This window comes from Uloborus diversus, chromosome 2 (genome assembly GCF_026930045.1).
Source record: "Uloborus diversus isolate 005 chromosome 2, Udiv.v.3.1, whole genome shotgun sequence".
Lineage (NCBI taxonomy): Eukaryota > Metazoa > Arthropoda > Arachnida > Araneae > Uloboridae > Uloborus > Uloborus diversus.
In genome coordinates this window covers 152,006,738-152,026,099 of record NC_072732.1, presented here as the reverse complement: position 1 = coordinate 152,026,099, position 19,362 = coordinate 152,006,738, and the positions used below count along the sequence as shown (strand labels likewise).

Here is a 19,362-nt window from a genome sequence, read left to right as displayed (position 1 = left end):
CCAAGTTTGTACAGATATTGAGCGATAAGTTATTCATTGTAGCACGTGATAGCACGTAACATCATGCTGATGTTTGACGCCAGTGAAATAATATTGCCAAGTGGCGAAAATTCCGAGACCTTTAACACAGATGCTCCACCCATTGGTCTATTATTAACTTTTGATTGGATCAAGCATGTTGGTTTTACGTGGTACTTTGTCATTGCAGTACGAAGTACTACGGAAAAGAATATTTCAAAGCTCACCTCCACAATTACCGAACTCCAAAACTGAGTCTTTAAAGCGGCAATGGCAATAGCTGCTATTTTATTTACAAACAAAACTTTCAAAACGCTTTTGTACTGAATTTGACATCTTTTTGTTGAAATTAATTTGAACAAGACTTTCTTCTAAATATTTATTGAAATAACCAAACTAGCCTATATTATCGTAGTTTCAAAATTTTAAAATTCCTTATATATTATTATTTATTTACATAAAATAAAATTATGTCTTCGTTAACTTTTCAACAAAAACCATTCTTCCCATCTCCTCCCGACAAAGGTAGTTTTCCTTTGGACCATGAAGGTGAGATATGAAGCAAGGTTTTTTTTAGTTCAATTTCATATCTTCCCTTTTTATTTTCAAAACAATGAAAAAAAAAAGCATTTTTTTCTTTTTAAAAAGTATATTCAAAAATACGTGGTAAGGGGGTTGTTTCCTTTAGTCAAAAGTACTACTTTTAGTCACTGAAATTGATAGAATAAGCAAAAAAAAAAATAAATAAATAAATAACATGACGTGAAAAAAAACTTTAATTTTCCCAACGCTCAATTTTTAATTAAATTTTTAAAGTGTCCGATTTTGAAATCAAGGCGTGGTCTTTATAACGTCATAAATGATGTACTTCTGTGCATCTGTACTGGCGGTTCCACGTCATAATAATCAAGAAGTGAATTAAATATTGCGCTCTACGCTTGCTATCAACTAAGGCCCCTACGAGCCAGCACATCAGCTTAAAATCAGCCTTTTTGGATCGGAGTGCGTGTTTGAGCGGTTGTCTTTTCTGGTGAGTAATTGGGTTTGATGATTGTTTACTACGAATGATTATTATCGGCACGTGAATTGTTTATTAAATAAAGTATTTTCAGCAAATTTGGCGAAACCCAAAACTTTGCTCTGGTAACCCTAGCAGCACAACAATGAAAAATCCGATCCAAAATGGCTAAACGTAAGCTGATGCTTCGGCCTATTTATATAGTGGCTCTACTATCAACCATGTCATTACCACTATATATGAGCAAAGATGCGAATTAAATACTATGATCCGTGAATGGCATTTCATCATTTGTGATGTTGTTGGCAGAAGCGTAAACAATGAAAGTACACTGATCAAAATAATTTTTTTAAACTACTAAACTTAGACAAATTATTTAAAGAATTGTCCAATCCTATGTTTTTAAGCATGCTCTTTTAGAAAAAAAATACTTTTAAAATTCGGGAAACAACCCCTAGAAACCCAAGCTTTGCCTTCAGTTTACCAGTTAATCGCTCCTCCATGGCTGCAGAGTCTTGCTAAACTTTCTGTAGCTACCAGTTTGTTTGTACTCTCAGCTTCAATGAGATTACCTCTGTTCATTCAGCTTCACTACTCGAGATTGACGAGTCCATAATACGAACGCAAATGCAGTCTCTAGATGTGATAACTGAGCTATGGTATATTGCATATAAAAGATTTTCCTTCGAGAGAGGATTTCAATCTATTTACTTCAGTCTTATTGAAAACTGTTTAAAAAAATAAGTTGCAGATTTCTGAAAATTATTCAACACTGCTGAAATAACTTTCTAAAATAAAATGTTCAATATAGCTAGGGCCACATTTAACTATGAGCTAAATAAGCTATATAGCTTAGGGCCCCTGATTTGTTGTTCCAAATGTCCAATCCCAAAAAGTGCATGATTTGTTCCATAGAAAATTTCAAAAGTATTTAGGGAAAAAAAAGTTTGAATTTTGAGATCTTGAAGTGTAATCAAAAAGTTCTGTAGGCAGCTACAAGCCATCTAGACTATGTAAATCAGGCCTGATTTAAGTGTAAGCCCAAGAAGCACAGGCTTTGGGGCCCCCTAGCTTGGGGGAGGGGGAGGGGCAAAAAATTCTTTTTCATAATGAATGTTTTTATTTGCTTTTGCACTATAAAAAATTTTCAAAATATTTTTTATTCTAGTGTAAGTTTAAAAATTAAATTGTTATTGCTGGCTCTGTTTTAACAAGGTTTGTGACGGCTAGATTAATTCAGAAGAGGGCGCCGTTGCTATAAAATATTGTAAAATGAAATTGGCAACGGCAAAGGATAAAAACAGATTGCATCGGTCGAAATGTGCTAGTTTCAGTTGTGTTTTGAAGGCGCAAGCCTAATTTTACTAATCCTCTTCAATGTAAATAAATTTTAAATTTACTTACCTAATAGTGTTTTCTAACTTATTTGAATTCTACAATTTACAAAAAAAATGGTGCCGAAACCCGGTTTCTCTTTAATACTTCTTTTTTCTCATTTTTGTAAATTGTATAATCCAAATAAGTTAGAAAACACTATGAGGTAAGTAAAGTTAAAAGTTTATTTACATTGAAAAGGATTAGTAAAAATTAGGCTTGCGCCTTTAAAACACAACTGAAACTCACACATTTCGACCGATGCAATCTGTTTTTATCCTTTGCCGTTGCCAATTTCATTTTACAATATTTTATAGCAACGGCGTCTTCTTCTGAATTAATCTAGCCGTCACAAGGTTTATGAGTTCAGCGGGAAAACTCTCTCACCACCTCGTAAAATCCATCAGGTCACAAAAGAGGATAATGATGCTTTCCAGAGAAAAGAAGACTTCAAATTATAAATACATTACAGTGATATTATCAAAACATGTTTACTGCAGCCTATAGCCATGCAAATGTTGATGTGGTCAACCTAAAAAAAAAAAATCAATGGTGCAGGTTGCACCACAGATTTTTTTTCTTTTTGGTGGTGGTGGTGGGGGGGGGGGGATGTTCAGGTTTTTTTAATGGTACTCCATTTTGGGGGGGGGGGATTCGAACCTCTGCAATGACAATAAGATATGTGATTGAGCACCTTCTTTGGTTCTGCAAGTTGAGGGTTTGTTGTGCTTACAGTCCCAAAATTTCTAAATCAGTCCCTGTATCAAATAAGCCCTGGTTTGCTGTCTTGAAACTCCCCGGGGGAGGGGGGGGGCCGTCGAAATAGTTGCACAACTATCAAAAATTTTGGTTAATGCACCAATTTTCAGTATTTTCCCTTCATTTTGCCCAAGTAACAAAGAGAGATAACATAGAATGGTAGCATAAGTAGCTTTTTTGCATCCCATCAGCTTGTCTTTGATTGAACCAGAAAGCATTTCGGTACAGTAGTTTTTCTATCTTGTTTATCAGGGGTGTCAGATCGGTAGTTCGTTCGTATGAAAAATGCACACCAAATGTTGCAGTTTTTTATTTATTCCTTATGACGTTGTTTTTTGTTTGTAATTTCCTGTTCTTACAAGAGTGCTGTTTTGCCAAACTTCTATTAGTTAAGAGAGAGTAACTTCGTTCAGATTGAAAAAGATTTACCAGTGATTCTAGATCCAGAAAGTGATCCAGAAAGCAATCTATATTTTCAATGCTTCTTATAACTCGGGGACGGTGCCAGAGGACTGGAAGCAGGCTAACATAACGCCACTCTTCAAGAAGGGGTCTAAAGGTATTACCGGGAATTATAGACCTGTAAGTTTGACTTCGGTGATCTGTAAGATTTTCGAAACTTTGATCAAAATTAAGATCATGATGTTCTTAGAGACTAATAGTCTGTTGACTAGTTTGCAGTATGGTTTCAGGAAAGGTAAATCCTGTACTACTAATTTATTGCATTTCTACGACAAGGTTACCTCAGCTTTAGATAACAAAAAATGTGTGGATGTTGTTTATATTGATTTTCAAAAAGCTTTTGACAAGGTACCGCATGTTGCTCTTCTCAGCAAGTTAGCTGACATTGGAATAGGAGGAAAAACTTTACTTTGGGTTAGAAATTGGCTTACTGGTAGGAAACAAAGAGTAGTTGTGAGAGGAAATCATTCTAATTGGAGTGATGTTTTAAGTGGGGTTCCTCAAGGATCAGTTTTAGGGCCTCTTTTGTTTATTATATTTATGAATGACATCAATGAAAATATTTCTGGAAGCATGAATTGTTTTGCTGACGATGTAAAAGTTATGGGGATTGTCGAAAATGAAGAACAAGTAAAACAGCTGCAAGAGGATTTAGATCATATTACTAAGTGGGCAGATAAATGGGGTATGGCAGTTAATGTAGGGAAATGTCAAGTGCTACACTTAGGTCATGGAAATAAGCGTATGAGATATCGTTTACAGGGTTCAGTCATAAATCAGGCAGAAAATGTTATGGATCTGGGTGTCTTTATAAATCAGGACTTCAAGTTTAGTCAACAGTGCAGTATTGCTAGTAACAAAGCCAACAAAATGCTTGGGTTCATCAATAGATCTATTTCAAACAAATCTAAGAAAGTTCTTCTGCCTTTATATAGGAGTTTAGTAAGACCTCATTTGGAGTATGCTGTTCAGTTTTGGTCGCCTTATCTGAAGAAAGATATTTTTGTATTGGAAAGGGTTCAAAGAAGGGTAACTAAATTAGTAAGGGGACTCTCAGATTTAGATTATGATACCAGACTTAATAGGCTTAACATGTATAGCCTGGAGCAAAGGAGAGTCAGAGGGGACATGATTCAGTTACTTAAATTTATCAAAATGAAAGATGTAAATGGATTAAATTTTTGCGGGGAAAGCAGGACACGGGGTCATTGTTTTAAGCTATTTAAATCTCAGGCTAACTTGGAAATCAGGAAAAACTACTACTTTAGCAGGGTCGTGGGCACTTGGAATAGCTTACCGGAAGAGGCGGTAATGAGCAAGGGACTGTATATCTTTAAGAGGGCCATTGATCTTCATTGGGGACTAATTAATTGACTAGGACCAGTCTAGCTGGGCCCAGAGCCTGTTGCTGGTCGTCACATTTGTATTTGTATTTGATTAAGAGTGAGTTCTAAGATACTGCCGTTGATTTTGGATGCAAAACAAACGGAGGGCTGTGCTAAGTTTTCAAATAGCATACTGCAATTTTAAAAATTAAAAGCAATAAATAGTTAATTTATGTACTGAAAGTCTAAAAATTCATCACATGTGATCAACTATATGTGTCATTCCATGCCAACTGAAACCACAACATGGTTTTGAACTTAAAGCAATATATGCTTGTGTTTGATATTGTTTTGATGGAAATTTATTGAAGATTCTGGATTGAATGTCTGTTTTTGACAGGCATTCATAGTTATGTTTAAAATTTAAGATGAATAAGAGACATTTCTGATTTTGAGTTTTCCCTTTAAAAATGTTGCTTTTTAAAACAGCAATAACTTTAAAATGCAGTGATATTTCATATAGTTTTAATTTATACATTAAGGGTAGTGTTTCTCAATATATGTATACAGTGACTTTTTTCATTCAATGTTTTTTTTTTATTTTTTAAAATTAAAAAGCTTTTCAGAAATTAATTTGTCCTTTCTGTTACAAGTTTTTAAGAAGATTTACTTTATTCATAATATTAAAGAGTTTCAAACTTAAAAATAGGTATGCACGCTAAAATGTATTAGTCTAATTATATTAATTAATATTAATATATTTAAATTTTTATGACTGGAAAGGGTTCAGCTCTCTGCTGCAAGAATCATCACTGGCCTCCGAAATAGTTGCCCTAGGGATATTGTTCTGTATGAGACTGAATTGCAACCTCTAGGACTCCGAAGCAGATATCTCCTGGCTAAATACTTTGCTAAGCTTGTTAGTTATGTTGACCAGAACAGGACCTCCAGTTATGTATGAAACTGGAAGAATAATCAACGCCTTAAGAGACAGAGTCCACTTAGCTTTGCTGAAAGCGAGGGTTTCCTTTTTAATGAAGTTGAATATGTTTCACTGACTTGTGGTCTGGATGCTGCCCCATCATTATATGCACGAGTTTTCTTCAAACCTCACTTGTGCTCGTACACCAACAAGAGCTCCCAACACCTGGAGTATCTTTGACAACTTGCTTTGGAGGTTATTCACCAAATCCCATGTGATGCATTGCAAATATATACCGACGGTAGCAGGGGTGACGGCGCTATCTCCGGTAGCGGTGTTTATATCAGGGAAAGAAACAGCATTAAGATTTGTATTAAAAACCCTGATTTTTGCTCCGTCTTCCGGGCCGAACTTCTAGCTATTGAGGAGGCTCTGAATTATTGCGTCACAGAGAGTGTCAGTACTGATATTTGGATCTTGTGTGATAGCCGAAGCTCTATTCAGCATCTGTCTGAATGGTGGAAACAAGGTGACAAAACGAATCTGAACATAATCCAACATCTAAAACACTTGAGTAAATGTCTCACTATTACTTTTCAATGGATACCGTCACATGTTGATGTATTTGGAAATGAGATTGCTGATGGGCTGGCTCGTCAGGGGAGCCGAGAGATTTCTCCTCATAACGGATGCCTTTCTTTTTCAGAAATTGCAACCCGTGTTAAGCAAAGCATCAGTTCCTTTTGGAGACAGCCCCCTATACATGAATGGTACAAAGCATCCCGCCCTGGTGCTGCTTTACTTCGGGCAAGTAGTAGAGGACATCAAATTGTCCTAGCCCGACTGAGAAGTGGACACACTCGAGCACAGCGACATGTGGCTGGTATTAAGGTTTTCCCCTTGTGCGCAAAATGCAATTTGACTCAGGCTGCTACCACCCATATTTTCTCTTGCATCGGCTGTGACCTGAATCAGCTGTATTCCGACTCTTCTGCTGTTTTGGAGGGACTTTGTTCGCACGGCTTCATGGACTTGGTATGATGTTTATGTCTGCCAAGTGGGACAAGCAAAAACAACAACAAATTTTTATGAGGAAAAGTTCTGATTTATTTTAACTGGAAAAAAAAACTTTGTGAGGCTTAAATATTTGCGATTACGAAAGGCCTGCTAATAAAGCGAAAATTAAAGGCTCGCAAAAATGAGTGCTTTTTACAGTATATACACTTTATCCGATGCAATCTGCATAAGATAAATGCTATAGAACTCAGTTATAATTATGACCCGTTTATTGCATAAATAACTTAAGCCTGGATATGGTCTGTTGCACTTGTACTTAAAAATACTGATAATTACAGTGTATAAAGCGAGGCCATCGAAATTACAAGGGATACGAACTCAGATTGTGGTATCAGCTCCAGATGGACCGACATCACAATCCGTCCGATGATAGAAAGGAACATATAATAAGACTGTAGTCTAATTATTTGTTACTTATTATTGGACAGATTTCAATGTCGATCCTTTTGGACCTAATGTCATGACCAGAGTTCTTAGGCCTTGCAATTTTGATGGTCAGGGTATAAGCCAATAATTTCTGACAAATTTCTAATCAAAAAGGAGCAGGGTTGGCTTTTAATGCAGGACAAGAACGGTTTGAAAACATAATTTCAGGAATTAGGTTTAGTGGTTCGTTAATAAATGAAAGTAAACTAGAAAAATAAAGGCATAGAAAAGAAATTTTTTAGCTCCAATTTGAATAGGAAAGTTTGCAATGATTTGAAATTTTAGGTCATTTTTAGGTTAGGCAGTCTCTCTACGTTACCTATCATCGAAAATAAGATTTTTTTTTTGCTAGTTTTGCTATGAACATCAAAAAGCGGAATTTGGTCGAAACTTTAATGCAATTGTAGCATATCAAGAAATTGTCCCAAAAATCTAAATTTTTTTATGAGCACTTTGCTTTAGCAGTGGCACCTTTTCTGCACTATCCATCATTGAAATTAGAAAAAAAAAAAACATGTTTTTCGACCCACGCCAGTGTATATTAATCCTAATTGAATTACATTGTAATGTATCACAGTATAAGATTGGCTATGTATCATGATGTAGAAATCTACATCGCCCAGCAAAAACAAACATATACAAAATTTCGCTTATCTGACACAGTTCCATTTAATTTCAAAATTCCCCCTTCCTCCTGTCCGGATGTTTATTTTTGGCAAACTGTTCCATTTTGTCTGAATCCTGCAAAAACCTGCTGAAAGCTCTAGGCAGTCATTATGATATGGACAGTTGATAGCCATCTGAATCTATTTGAAGAAGTTATGTTGTAGAGTGTTGTTTTTGCTAACTGTCCTAAAACTTGCAACTAGTAAGATTTTAAAAGTGTTGATTTCTTTTGTTGTAGGGGAATGCAAGAAACATATGTTGAAGTATTTACTCTGCTTGAATCAAAAAGATAATTCTAATGATGACTGTAAATTATTGGCTAAAGATTATTTACAATGTCGAATGGACAAGTGAGTGGCTTTTAATTTAAATTTCTAAAATATCTGTGGCTTTTCGTATAGCGCTACTGGTCGACCAGTGACTGACCAGGATGTTCTAATACAACTACCGGTTAACTAGTTGTTTCTGAAGTCGTTCTAATAGCTTCACTGGTAAATCCATCAGTCTTTTTCAATTTAAGTTGGTTCATTGAACCAAGTGATAGTTTTGACCAATAATAAGTAATTTTCACCTGCTCGTTATTTGTGTGGGCAAGCAACCACATATCAACCGAAAGGGTTCGATGAAGCATCGGGTGACCCCATTGGCTGTCATGGGATCAACCCACCGGTAGGAGTATGTGAATGAAACCTGTGTGGATTTGTGCTTAACAAAAGTTCCAGTTTTACAACTTTGGCTCTATAAAATTACAATACTTAAAATTATTAATGAATAAGTAACGGGAGTAACTGCAATGAAAATTGTAACACAGATTTTTAGCATTTATTCTATTATTCTGCATGAAGTTGTGCTGCAGTTCAATTCAGTACTAAATATTTGCTAACTTTAACAATAAATTGTTTCTTGTAAACTATTTTTTGAATTTTTCTATTTTTTTTAAAAGAAACAAATGCTTTAAGAAATGAACAAGCGCCCTTGGGCAGCAAAGTAATAGTCGAAAACCATAGGCAGATTTATGAGGGTGCCAGGGGGTGCACCGCACGTAGGGTTGTCCTATTCTGTCCACTCCGGAAAAAACCGTCCCGGACAAAATGTCATTTTATCCACTTCATTAGTAAACTGAAAGTTTTGAGTTATAAATTTGAAGTTTGAAAATAATAACTAATTATATAGATTTTACCTTTTCAAATAACATTTGAAGATAAAAATAGCATACATAAATCTGTATCTAAAGTGAAAATAAAAAAGAAGTAAGATCAGTTGAAGTTTATGTAAGTGTGTTAATAAATCAAATGAGTGTTAAAATAAATTATAATACATGTGTAATAGCAATTATGAAACAGGCACATCAGCTGTAAATTTTATGATGTTTATCTGTGATGTAGAGGTTCATTGCCCATAAGTGAATTTATAAAATTAAAAAGTAGAAATAAAAAGTTTTAAAAGATTGGAGTTTAAAAAAAAAAAAAAAATTAATATTAAAAAAAAAAAAAAGAAAAACTACTTGATATTAATAAAAGAAATGTTGGCATGAAGTGAAATTTGCTCTTGCAATACAAATGTGATGATCAGCAACAGGCTCTGACCAGGCTGTTCTTAGTCAATTTATTCGTCTCCAATGAAGATTAATGACCCTTTTAAAGCTATCTACCCTCTTGCCTATTATAGTCTCTTCCGGTACACTGTTCTGAGTACCCACAAACCTACTAAAGTAGTAATTTTTCTTAATTTGTATGACATTAACATATCCATAAAATATGCGAGTACATAAATATTTTACCATGGGGTGGCGTCAATAAAAACTCGAAAAATATAACAGTTATAAAATATTTTTAGTTTATAAATCTTTGTTTCGTATGTATGTCTCCAAGCATTTCATTTGACTTTCCCATTGATTTTATTGTATATAAGTCTAATCATGCCCAATAGCCAGGGCCGATCCTAGCAGGTGTGCAGAGTGTGCACCGCACACGGGCGGCCAAAGCAAGGGGCGGCCGCAGGCCGCATCATATAGTTCTTTTAATCAAGCAAAATTCCTCAAGAAATTCTCACAAGATAACATAATAAGTCGAATAAATGTGCTGAATTTTAAACGTTCAATTATCAAAGTAAGTGCCGATTTTCCAACAGCATAGCATATTAAGAAAAATGGAATGTAGAGCACATTGTGTTGCTCCATTATCCATTAATGTCAACTCTTTACATACATGCTTCATTTAGTTGCAAAATTTGTGACCGAACTTGTAATCAGGCATGGATACAGGGGAGGGGCAATGACGAAAGCCCCCCCCCCTGAAACATGAAGGGTGCCTTCTAAAGGCCACTAATGTTTCACGCAGCCTCCCTAGTTTTTATTGACCCTAAAAATTGAAGACATATTTTGTGTAAAAAAAAACTATGTTGTTAGGATACTCTCGCAAGTATTTCAAACAACAAATTCTGTGTTTAGCAGTCGTGGATGCGTGGAGACTGGAGAGGAAAGACAATGGAAAATTGCGACTCCCCTGAGAGTCAAACATATATAATCAACGAACTAAAATTTTTAATTTTCCCCCTTTACAGTAATTTTTTCTAATTAAAATCACGAATGAATTGCCCGGTTTTAGACGAGGTAGGAGGACAGGGCCTTTGCCCCGGGTTACAAATTTTAAGTGTGGCTCCAAAACGAAGATCCAAAAGGATGCCTTGACGTTAAGAAGGCTTCAAACTGCATTTTTAGGACTTACGGAAAATTTCGTTGGTTGAACCACCGATTTTAAGGATCCAATTAAGTCTCTTATTCACCCTTTCTTCCTTAATGTAATCAAACATAGCCTAAAAATGATGGCTCCAAAATGTCTTTTCTGGAGACAGCCCTCCCTAACGTCATCAAAAATTGCTCAATGGCATTTTTTGAATTTCTTTTTCGAAATGTTTGCGGTAGAGGGCCCTGAAATCCATTCCCTAACATTACTACCAAAGATAGTCTGAATTAGCATTTCTAGAGAGGTCCCCAATCCCACCCCCTCTCACTTAACGTATTCAAAAACAAACTAAAATTGCGTTTTTCAGTTATCAGTTTCGAAGAACTTTGGGGGAAATACCCCAAATCCCCCTTTTTTCCAACGTAATCACTATAGTTCAAAGTTTCGTTTTTAGACGGTTCCGTGCAGCCACCAAACCCTTCCTACATAAACTAACCTGAAATTGACATCAGTTTCAAAAAATAATTCTTGAGGGCACACTGAACCCCACCCGCTCTTTGTCCCATCGTTATCAAACAATGCCTAAAATATGATTTTGAGACTTCCAATTTCTTAAAAAATCCGGCTGACTTATGTAAATTTTCATGGCACTAGGGCATCCGGCATCCCCCATCAATCGCCGAGGTGAGGTGGAGAAAAATCTTTAGTTATATTTTTCAGATATTAATATCGAAAAATATTCAGAAAGATCCGCTGAAGCTTCCCGGTTTCCTTAACATCACTAAAAATGGCACAAAATTTTGCTTTCTAGAGCCCCAAAATCCTTCCTTCACAAAAATAACATAAAATTGATTTTAATTCCGAAAAATATTTCAGTTCGAAATATTTTCCCGTTTCCCCTATCGTGTCCAAATCTAGCCAAAAATGTGTTTTTGAAACAATAGTGCCGACAAATTACCAGAGGAAAGATGCCAGACCCCCTAATGTCACCAAAGACAGCCTAAATTTGAGTTTTAAACTTCAATTTCGAAAACTCCGAAATTGCCGTAGTTTGAAACTACTGTTTCAGAAAATTTTCGGGGAGAGCGCCGATCTTACCTAAACTAAGATCAGAAAAAATAGCTGCAATTTGACATCAATTTTGAAAGAATTTCAGGAAAGAACTCCAACATTACTTTGCCATCAATTCTCGAAAAATTTCTTAAAACTGCAATTTTTGATGTCAATATTGAAAATTTCTTCGTGGACATTGAATGTTCCCGACTCTTTTCCTTGCAACCAAACACAACCAAAGATTAATTACAGCTATTTTTCATACGCCAATTTCGTATATTTTCTGAGGGCGATTCCCCCCCCCCCCCCCCCCTCTGATGTCACCAAAGACAGACTATAAAATGCGTTTTTACGACTGATAAATTTCGGTACCTATTACATTCTTCAAAGATATAAATTGTACCTAAGGAGTTTCTAACTTTTTACATAAATTCATCCTTCTGTTTTTTATTTTCATTTTTTTAAATTAGAACTTGATACAGAAACTTGAAGAAAGATTTATATGGGCGTTAAGTATTAGTCAAAAAATGCAAATTGCACTTCAGAGGCGGCACATTAGGTCTTTGCACACGGGCGGCCGACACTCAAGGATCGGCCCTGCCAATAGCATATTCTCATTGTTAAATTTTATTACTTTTAAGTAAATTATAATCTAAAATTAGCTGCCAAAATGTTTAATAAATTTTTTTTAAAGATTTATGAAGTTCTAAAGCTAATGATTCTATTTTAATTATATGATTAATTCATAATAGAAAATGTATTAGAATAATATATTAATATTATTACACTATAACAATAAATTTATGTATGTATAATCAGTTTATTTTTCATTTCGTCCAGTTTCTTCCAGTGTCCCGGACTTTTTACAAAAAAGTGGACAAAATAGCAACCCTGACTGCGCCCGTAACATTTTTGGTTGTATTTTCAAAAAAATTTTTAATGGAATATATTTTATCAGGAAAAAAAATTTTTTTTTCATCAAAAAGTTTGTAAAACAACCTATACTCTTTTACAGCAACAATGCAAGTTAATTTACTTGAGAGTAAACCCAAAAATGCAATAATATGCAGTTTATTGTGTGATTCGGTCACCACACATTGCCAGTGCAAGAGAAATTAAAAAGCATTTTAATCCAATTAAAAAAGAAAGATAATAAATAATTACATGTATCAAGTAAATACATTTCTTAAATTATTTGTTACCCTAGACCCTCGTTTTACATGGGGTCTACCTTCCACAGAAATGCCACGTAAACCAAAACCGCACAAATTAAGAATTAATATTAGTATTAAAATAGGGGTTAGGTTCCGTAGATTAAAAAAAAACTTCCTTCTAGTGATGACTAATTGTATAATAAGTTATCGCTATAAGTACTTATATCGATTGCTATGCACAGCATAAAGAAAGCATAAATTAATTTCGTGTTCTGTTTATAAAAAGGAGCTGGCTATGATATATTTTGGCAGTCATTAAGAATTTTTCGCAGTAGTTCTTTGCTGAGCATTAACACTTCCATGATAGAATCTTCTTTCACTAACAAGTAAAAAAGATTATTTCTTTTGTCTAGGAATGGCTCAGAATTTTCAGTGTGATTGTTATTGATTGTGTGTCACCGATGTCAGTTAGCATGTCAAACTGCTTTTTATTAAGTGTAATCTGAGAGGGGAAAATTTTTATCTGTTTGCATTACCGCATCCGCGTAAAACCGAAACTCACCCGCGAAAAATAAAATAAAGGTTTCAAATCTTAAGTTGCATATATTTGAAACGCTGTAAAATAAACCTGCGTAAAACGAGGGTCCACTGTATTCAGTGTTGTATTATAGAATAATTGTATACTCTATAGTTGGATATTTTATGGTATATCCAAGGTTCGTACGCCTTCTGAAAATCCTGAAAAACTCCTGGAATTTAAATTTTTTTTTCTAAGGGCCCTTAAAACTCCTGAAGTTTTGTTTTAACCTCCTGATTTTTCCCCTCTCCTCCTGAGAATAATTTTCAACATCAATCACTAATTTTAATTCCATGTCATCTCCATTTAGGCAGCCATATTGAATCGCTGGCAACCAATCAAAATTCTTGTATTATACAGAGCACCCAGTGCTTTTCGCAAAGACATGGGGTGTATTCGACCCGACTGACCTGTTACTTTGTTCAAACATGCCCATTACGGTTACCCTCATAGAGTGATGTTAATTAAAGACAACAGTAAAACACTGACTGCATAAAAAGAGCTATAGTTTGGACGAATCTAACTTGGCAGCATTGTAAAGGCTACACAGATCCTAATCACAGCATTATGATGCTACCAGGTTAGATTTCCCTCAACTATAGAAGCATCACATTTGTGATATTTCCGATCAAAAGAAAATTAGCTCTCGTTTTCAAAAAATGAATACATAATTTGGATACAAGAAATTAGAAACCAAAGAACAGAAAAGAATTAGTAGTGGAAACAAACTTTTTTCAGAAATTGCGATTGCAAAAACTAACCCTTTACAAAAATCGTGCTCGCAGAAACAATACCTATAAAAAAAATCACGATCACAAAAACGATACTTTTTGTACAAAAATAGAACATCACATTTCTGGTTGTGAATGTTTTTTCATTCCATTTTCCCACTTTTTAAACGATTGTTTTCAAAAATTAAACGTGGTTAAACTTTGCCTATTTTTCCCTGGTAAAGCAAATTTTAGTTTTTTTTCTTTTGACAATTTTTTCCCAGGAGAAAAAAACGAAAAAAAAAAAAAAAAAAACCCCATTGTTCTTATTTACTTCAGTTACATTTACTATAATAGTCGCCGTTTTTTACAATTGGATGCATAGTAGTCATTTTTTCCCATATTTTGACTAAAGTAGTCACCCTAGTCGTCTTCACTGTCAAAATAGAAGCCTTAGTTGCAATCTGCATCCCTGCCCGCCTCCCGATCCCCGGTATTGCTGCACCCCCAGAATTCACAGTCGAAATCCGCCTATGTTGAAAAATGTTATAATAGCACAAATTTGCATACAATTGTAGACACATTTCAAAGTATTGAGAACCCCCCTTTTCAATTTAGAAAAGTGGATTTTTGGATTTAAAGTTTTCTGACATACCATTGTCATGCTCTGAAGCTTGCGTCTACAACTTATTGCAAATTTGCATTTATGTAACTCTTTTATTAACTGTTAATTAAACATGCTTTAGTTCTTTTATGAGTAAAGCTTCTCGGTCACCCCCCACAGCGCCCGATCAAGACAAACTGGTGCCCAGGTCCTGAGTAAAAATTGGTGCCCCCCCCCCCCCATGGGAAAATCAGCATAATTTCAAAGTCAATGTTTTATACTAGAAGCCTAATACACTAGAAACTTACACATTACTACAGAAACCTGGGATTTGAATACCAAACACTTGATAGTCACCATACTAATCATCGTTAAATTGCCTTACCTTAAAGTGAAAATGAATTAAAAAGCAATTTAAAACTGCAAAAATAGCAAAAAAAAAAAAAAAGAAAACTAATTCTGACATTAAGCTTTAAAAAGGCTTCTTTCTGGCTTTAACAGAGGCAAATGTGTCGATCACATCATCGAAATCTAATTTTGATGTCACAGAAATTTCAATGGTCAATAAGAAAAACGCCTGTAAATTATCCTGAGAAATGCAGCTTCTCAAACAATTTTTGATTCTTTTCAAAGCTGAAAAGGAACCTTCACTTTAACACAAAAAAAGGAAGGAAGTAAGCTGAGTCGCCTATTTTCAAAAACGGCCTAGTGCAGTGATTTAAAATTTTCAGGAGGGCCGAAAAACTTATTACAACTATATCAATCAATTGTGGTGTATCAATTGTGGTTCTATCTATACTTCTAGCCTAGTATATTCAAACTGAAAGATTAATTTAAAAAATAATAAAATTAACTAATGGTAATTAAGAAAAGTAATTTGCACTTGGCCGGGTTTGAAACTCAATATGTCACTTGACCACTTTTGATACTCAACTATTAGGTTAACGATTAAAATAAATAAACTGAAAACATTAAAGTAAATATATTTAAGTACAATATATATCTCAAAAAATTAATACAATACTTTTGCCTCATAAACTCTTTTACAAACTGAAAAAATTATTCAAGAACGAAAAAAAAAATCCCAGAAGTAATGCAAATTGATAAGGAAATAAAAAACTTGAATAATAAAGAACGATTAAAATGAAACTCAACCCCTTACTTCTTCATCTGGATCGATAATTAATTCGTGACAGTCTTCGTTATTTTCTTCAATAATATCATCCTGGTGTGGGCGCAGTTCTGAGTAAAACTTAAGGGTATTTAATGACCTCCAATTGTCCCCAAAATGCTTTGACAGCAAATTATGTACATCATTAATTTTCGCAGGAGCAATGGGTTTCCCAGTTGGAATGATGTTGAGGCGAATGTTCTCTGCTTTCTGATTTTTTTTTGTTATGGATTTATATTGTCCCAAGTCAGATTGATAATTTACTTCTCCTTTTATTAATATCCGATTCCCAGATTTCTTAAGAAAAAAGCGTTTCGTGGGTGCAAATTTAAAATGCCAGCTTTGCGGAGGTTTCATTATAATTTTGCACTCCGATTTCCAGTCGTAAACAAGGCAATCAGAGCCAAGTTGCTCTACAGTCCCATAATTTTTAAAAATATCGACAAACTCCTCAGGGCGCACTATGACTTCTAATTTTTTTAAGTCACGTTCTATAAATCCGAAGACTCTGTCAGGTGGGAGGAAAGAGTGTCCCACCATTGGAAATAGCAACTCAATAATAATGTCTTCTGGGGCAAATTTTATCAGCCAGTGGTGTAGCATCGTTATTATTGTTGAATTTTTATTTTGCCCGCCGCATCCGTCCGCGACTAACCTCAATTTCTTAATTCCAGTGAAATCTGTGTTAACCAAGCGATGGAAAACGGCTGAGGCGATTTCGTTGGATCCTTTGGGTAGAACAGTTTCATTCCACACGTATATGAATACGTTGCTGGGGTTGAGAGGAGTTTTTGAATCTCCTTGAACAATGGTGAAATTGTACATTGGAATTTTCCTACTGAAGTATGACGCCTGGTCGGGGGAGCCGAGGCAACATTTGGTTTTTTTGACAGTCGAAAGAAATGGTCAATAAATCAGGACGACGTTCCTTAAGTTTTTTATAAAAAGCTTTTCCTTTCAATAAATGAACTTGTTTCAGAGAGGCTAGTACTTTTTTTTCGTTCTCACGTTTTTCCGCTTTTATTTTTTCATTATACTGGGTGCAAACTGAGCATACATCACTCCGAGGTGTACCGAAACCCAAATTGTAATTTGTATTAAATATTTTACGAAAATAACTTTCCTTAACATGTTGTTCCTCATTACACTCCGCCTCATACATTTTCCACAGTTTTTGTACGCTTAACTCGGATGGAAGGTACATGCGAGCAACAGTTTTACTCCGACAGTAGTGTGACTCGCAGCATTTCAGTTTTTCAATAAACTTTTTAACAGATGAAAGTTTGTCGCGATTATTTGCAGATTTATGGTCGCCACCACGACCCTCTGAAGGCATTGTGCCGCTTAATTTATGTCTCTTTATTATTCCCTGAACCCGATGCTTTTTAAGGTTTAGACTTCGTAAAAACGTTTGTCGACATACCCTTAGTTGAGTTCCAGATGGAGTTGGCACAAAGAATTTCCCAAAAAACATCTTTGGTTCTCTGTCTAGGAAAGTTTTAGACTTCCGGGACGGGTCATCAGCGATCACATATTTTAGTATGAAGGCATCTTGCAGGATTTTAGTTTTATGCGAATAGAAACGATTATGAAACACCGATACATCTTCCCGGCGAAGATCTGCACACTTGTAAACTTATTTATTTTCATGTTTGCAGTTTGGCATTAAGGGTAATCCAGGATCACTGTATCGCATTCGTTTTTCCTTGCTTCGTTGCCAAGAGCTCTCATTTCGAACCCTTTTCCGTGCTAAGGCTGGTTCAACACACTGCGGATTCACTTCCATTTTTCTTTATCAAGAAAAAAAACATGAAACACTGAAAAAACTGACTTCCATAAAAGATTTTAAAAACAAACCTCAAACTCACTCAAATAACCTTACTTCTCTAGAGCCACAGACGAAAAGTCTACACCTGTCTGTTGCTATAGTAACGAGACATGTCTCATTTCTCCGAGGGCAGTTGAATAACGGTTAGAGCTTTAAGTGCGGTACATTGGCTTAGATTTTTTTTTTCTGGGGGGGGGGGAGGAGGCGAGGAAGAAATCCTAGCCTCCCCCCCCCCCCCCCCCCCCGAAGAAAAAAATCTAAGCCAATATACCGCATTTAAAGCTCTAACCATTATTCAACTGCCCTCGAAGAAATGAGACATGTCTCGTTACTATAGCAACAGACAGGTGCAGACTGTTTGTGTGAAGGGCGCTCCAAGCGGATTATATGAGAAACCCAACTTGGCCGGTTTTGAAACTTAACCGAATCTTTCCATGTTAATTTATCATTGAAAAAGGCCGCTTTTGAACGTAAAATTTTAGTTACCATAGCGCTTAGTAAAACTGAGTGGAACTTATAAAAAAAATGAAAATCGAGAATTTTTGCACTTGGCCGGTTTTGAAAATAGGCGACTCAGCTAATTTAGGCTATTTTAGTGCCCCTAAATTTGTGGTGCCCAGGTCCGTGGACCCGCCGGACCGTGCGTTAATCAGGCCCTGACCCCCCCACACGGTCGACACCCAGGACAGTCCGCCACCCTCCCACACCCCTTGTAGCGGCGCTACTGGCTATGGGTACTATAACAATTGTTAACTACTTTTATAAATAATTTTTTTGTGCTTTGACACTGTATCTCATTTAAAGAAGTTCTTGAAGTGTGCCGGACTCGTAACAATATGCATTTGCATACACCACAAACACTATAATATTGAAATATCCTGCTCGAAAACAGTATTTTAGCTGCTCCAAAGTATTCATCATTTCTCACCCCTTCCCGAAAGTTTCGCCACGAGAGTACAAGTAGAAACAATTTTTTGACTTTCTATGCATTTAAATTTTAAGGTTTTACATTTCATATGAAAGCATTGATTTTAAAAATCAACTAAATATGTATGTGTAACAGCAAAGTAATTTAGTTAAATATTATTTCAGAAATTTGATGGCTCGTGAAGAATGGGATAAACTTGGATTTCCAGAAGAGAAGAAATGATTTAGGCCTAAAGTATATAGTTATTGAGAATTATATGTTTTTCTTCATGTGCTTTTCAAGTTATTTTCGTGATTGAAGTTAATATTAGTTTCCAGTTTTTTTTTTCCTATTGTCAAAATGTATGAAATTTGAACTGAAAATAAATAATTTCACATTGTAACAGAGAGACAGCTTTTTGAATAATGGTGCTTCATTCTTTAACCAAGCATCAATTTTCAGGGCAATTTATACGGAGAGTAATTTTAATGAAATTTGCCTGAAGGTGATGCTTGGAATGAAAAACTCTTAATGTTGCGGGAGGGCCCTTGTAATAGAAGAAGGTAGGCGCGTAGTCAAAAGTTTTGAATGTTACTTCATTCTCCAATCCTCTTCCTTTAGGCTCAA

The 19,362-nt window shown here is 35.3% G+C and overlaps 1 protein-coding gene across 1 annotated transcript; it reads left to right on the top strand.

The window, feature by feature from the left end:
- Nucleotides 1-183: 183 nt before the first annotated feature.
- Nucleotides 184-19,140, top strand: LOC129217424 (uncharacterized). Its single transcript, XM_054851723.1, has 3 exons — nt 184-567; nt 8,286-8,397; nt 18,921-19,140. Exons 1-3 carry the CDS (start codon nt 489-491, stop codon nt 18,976-18,978), a joined length of 249 nt encoding a protein of 82 aa, XP_054707698.1. The 5' UTR covers nt 184-488; the 3' UTR covers nt 18,979-19,140.
- The last annotated feature ends 222 nt before the right edge of the window (nt 19,141-19,362 follow it).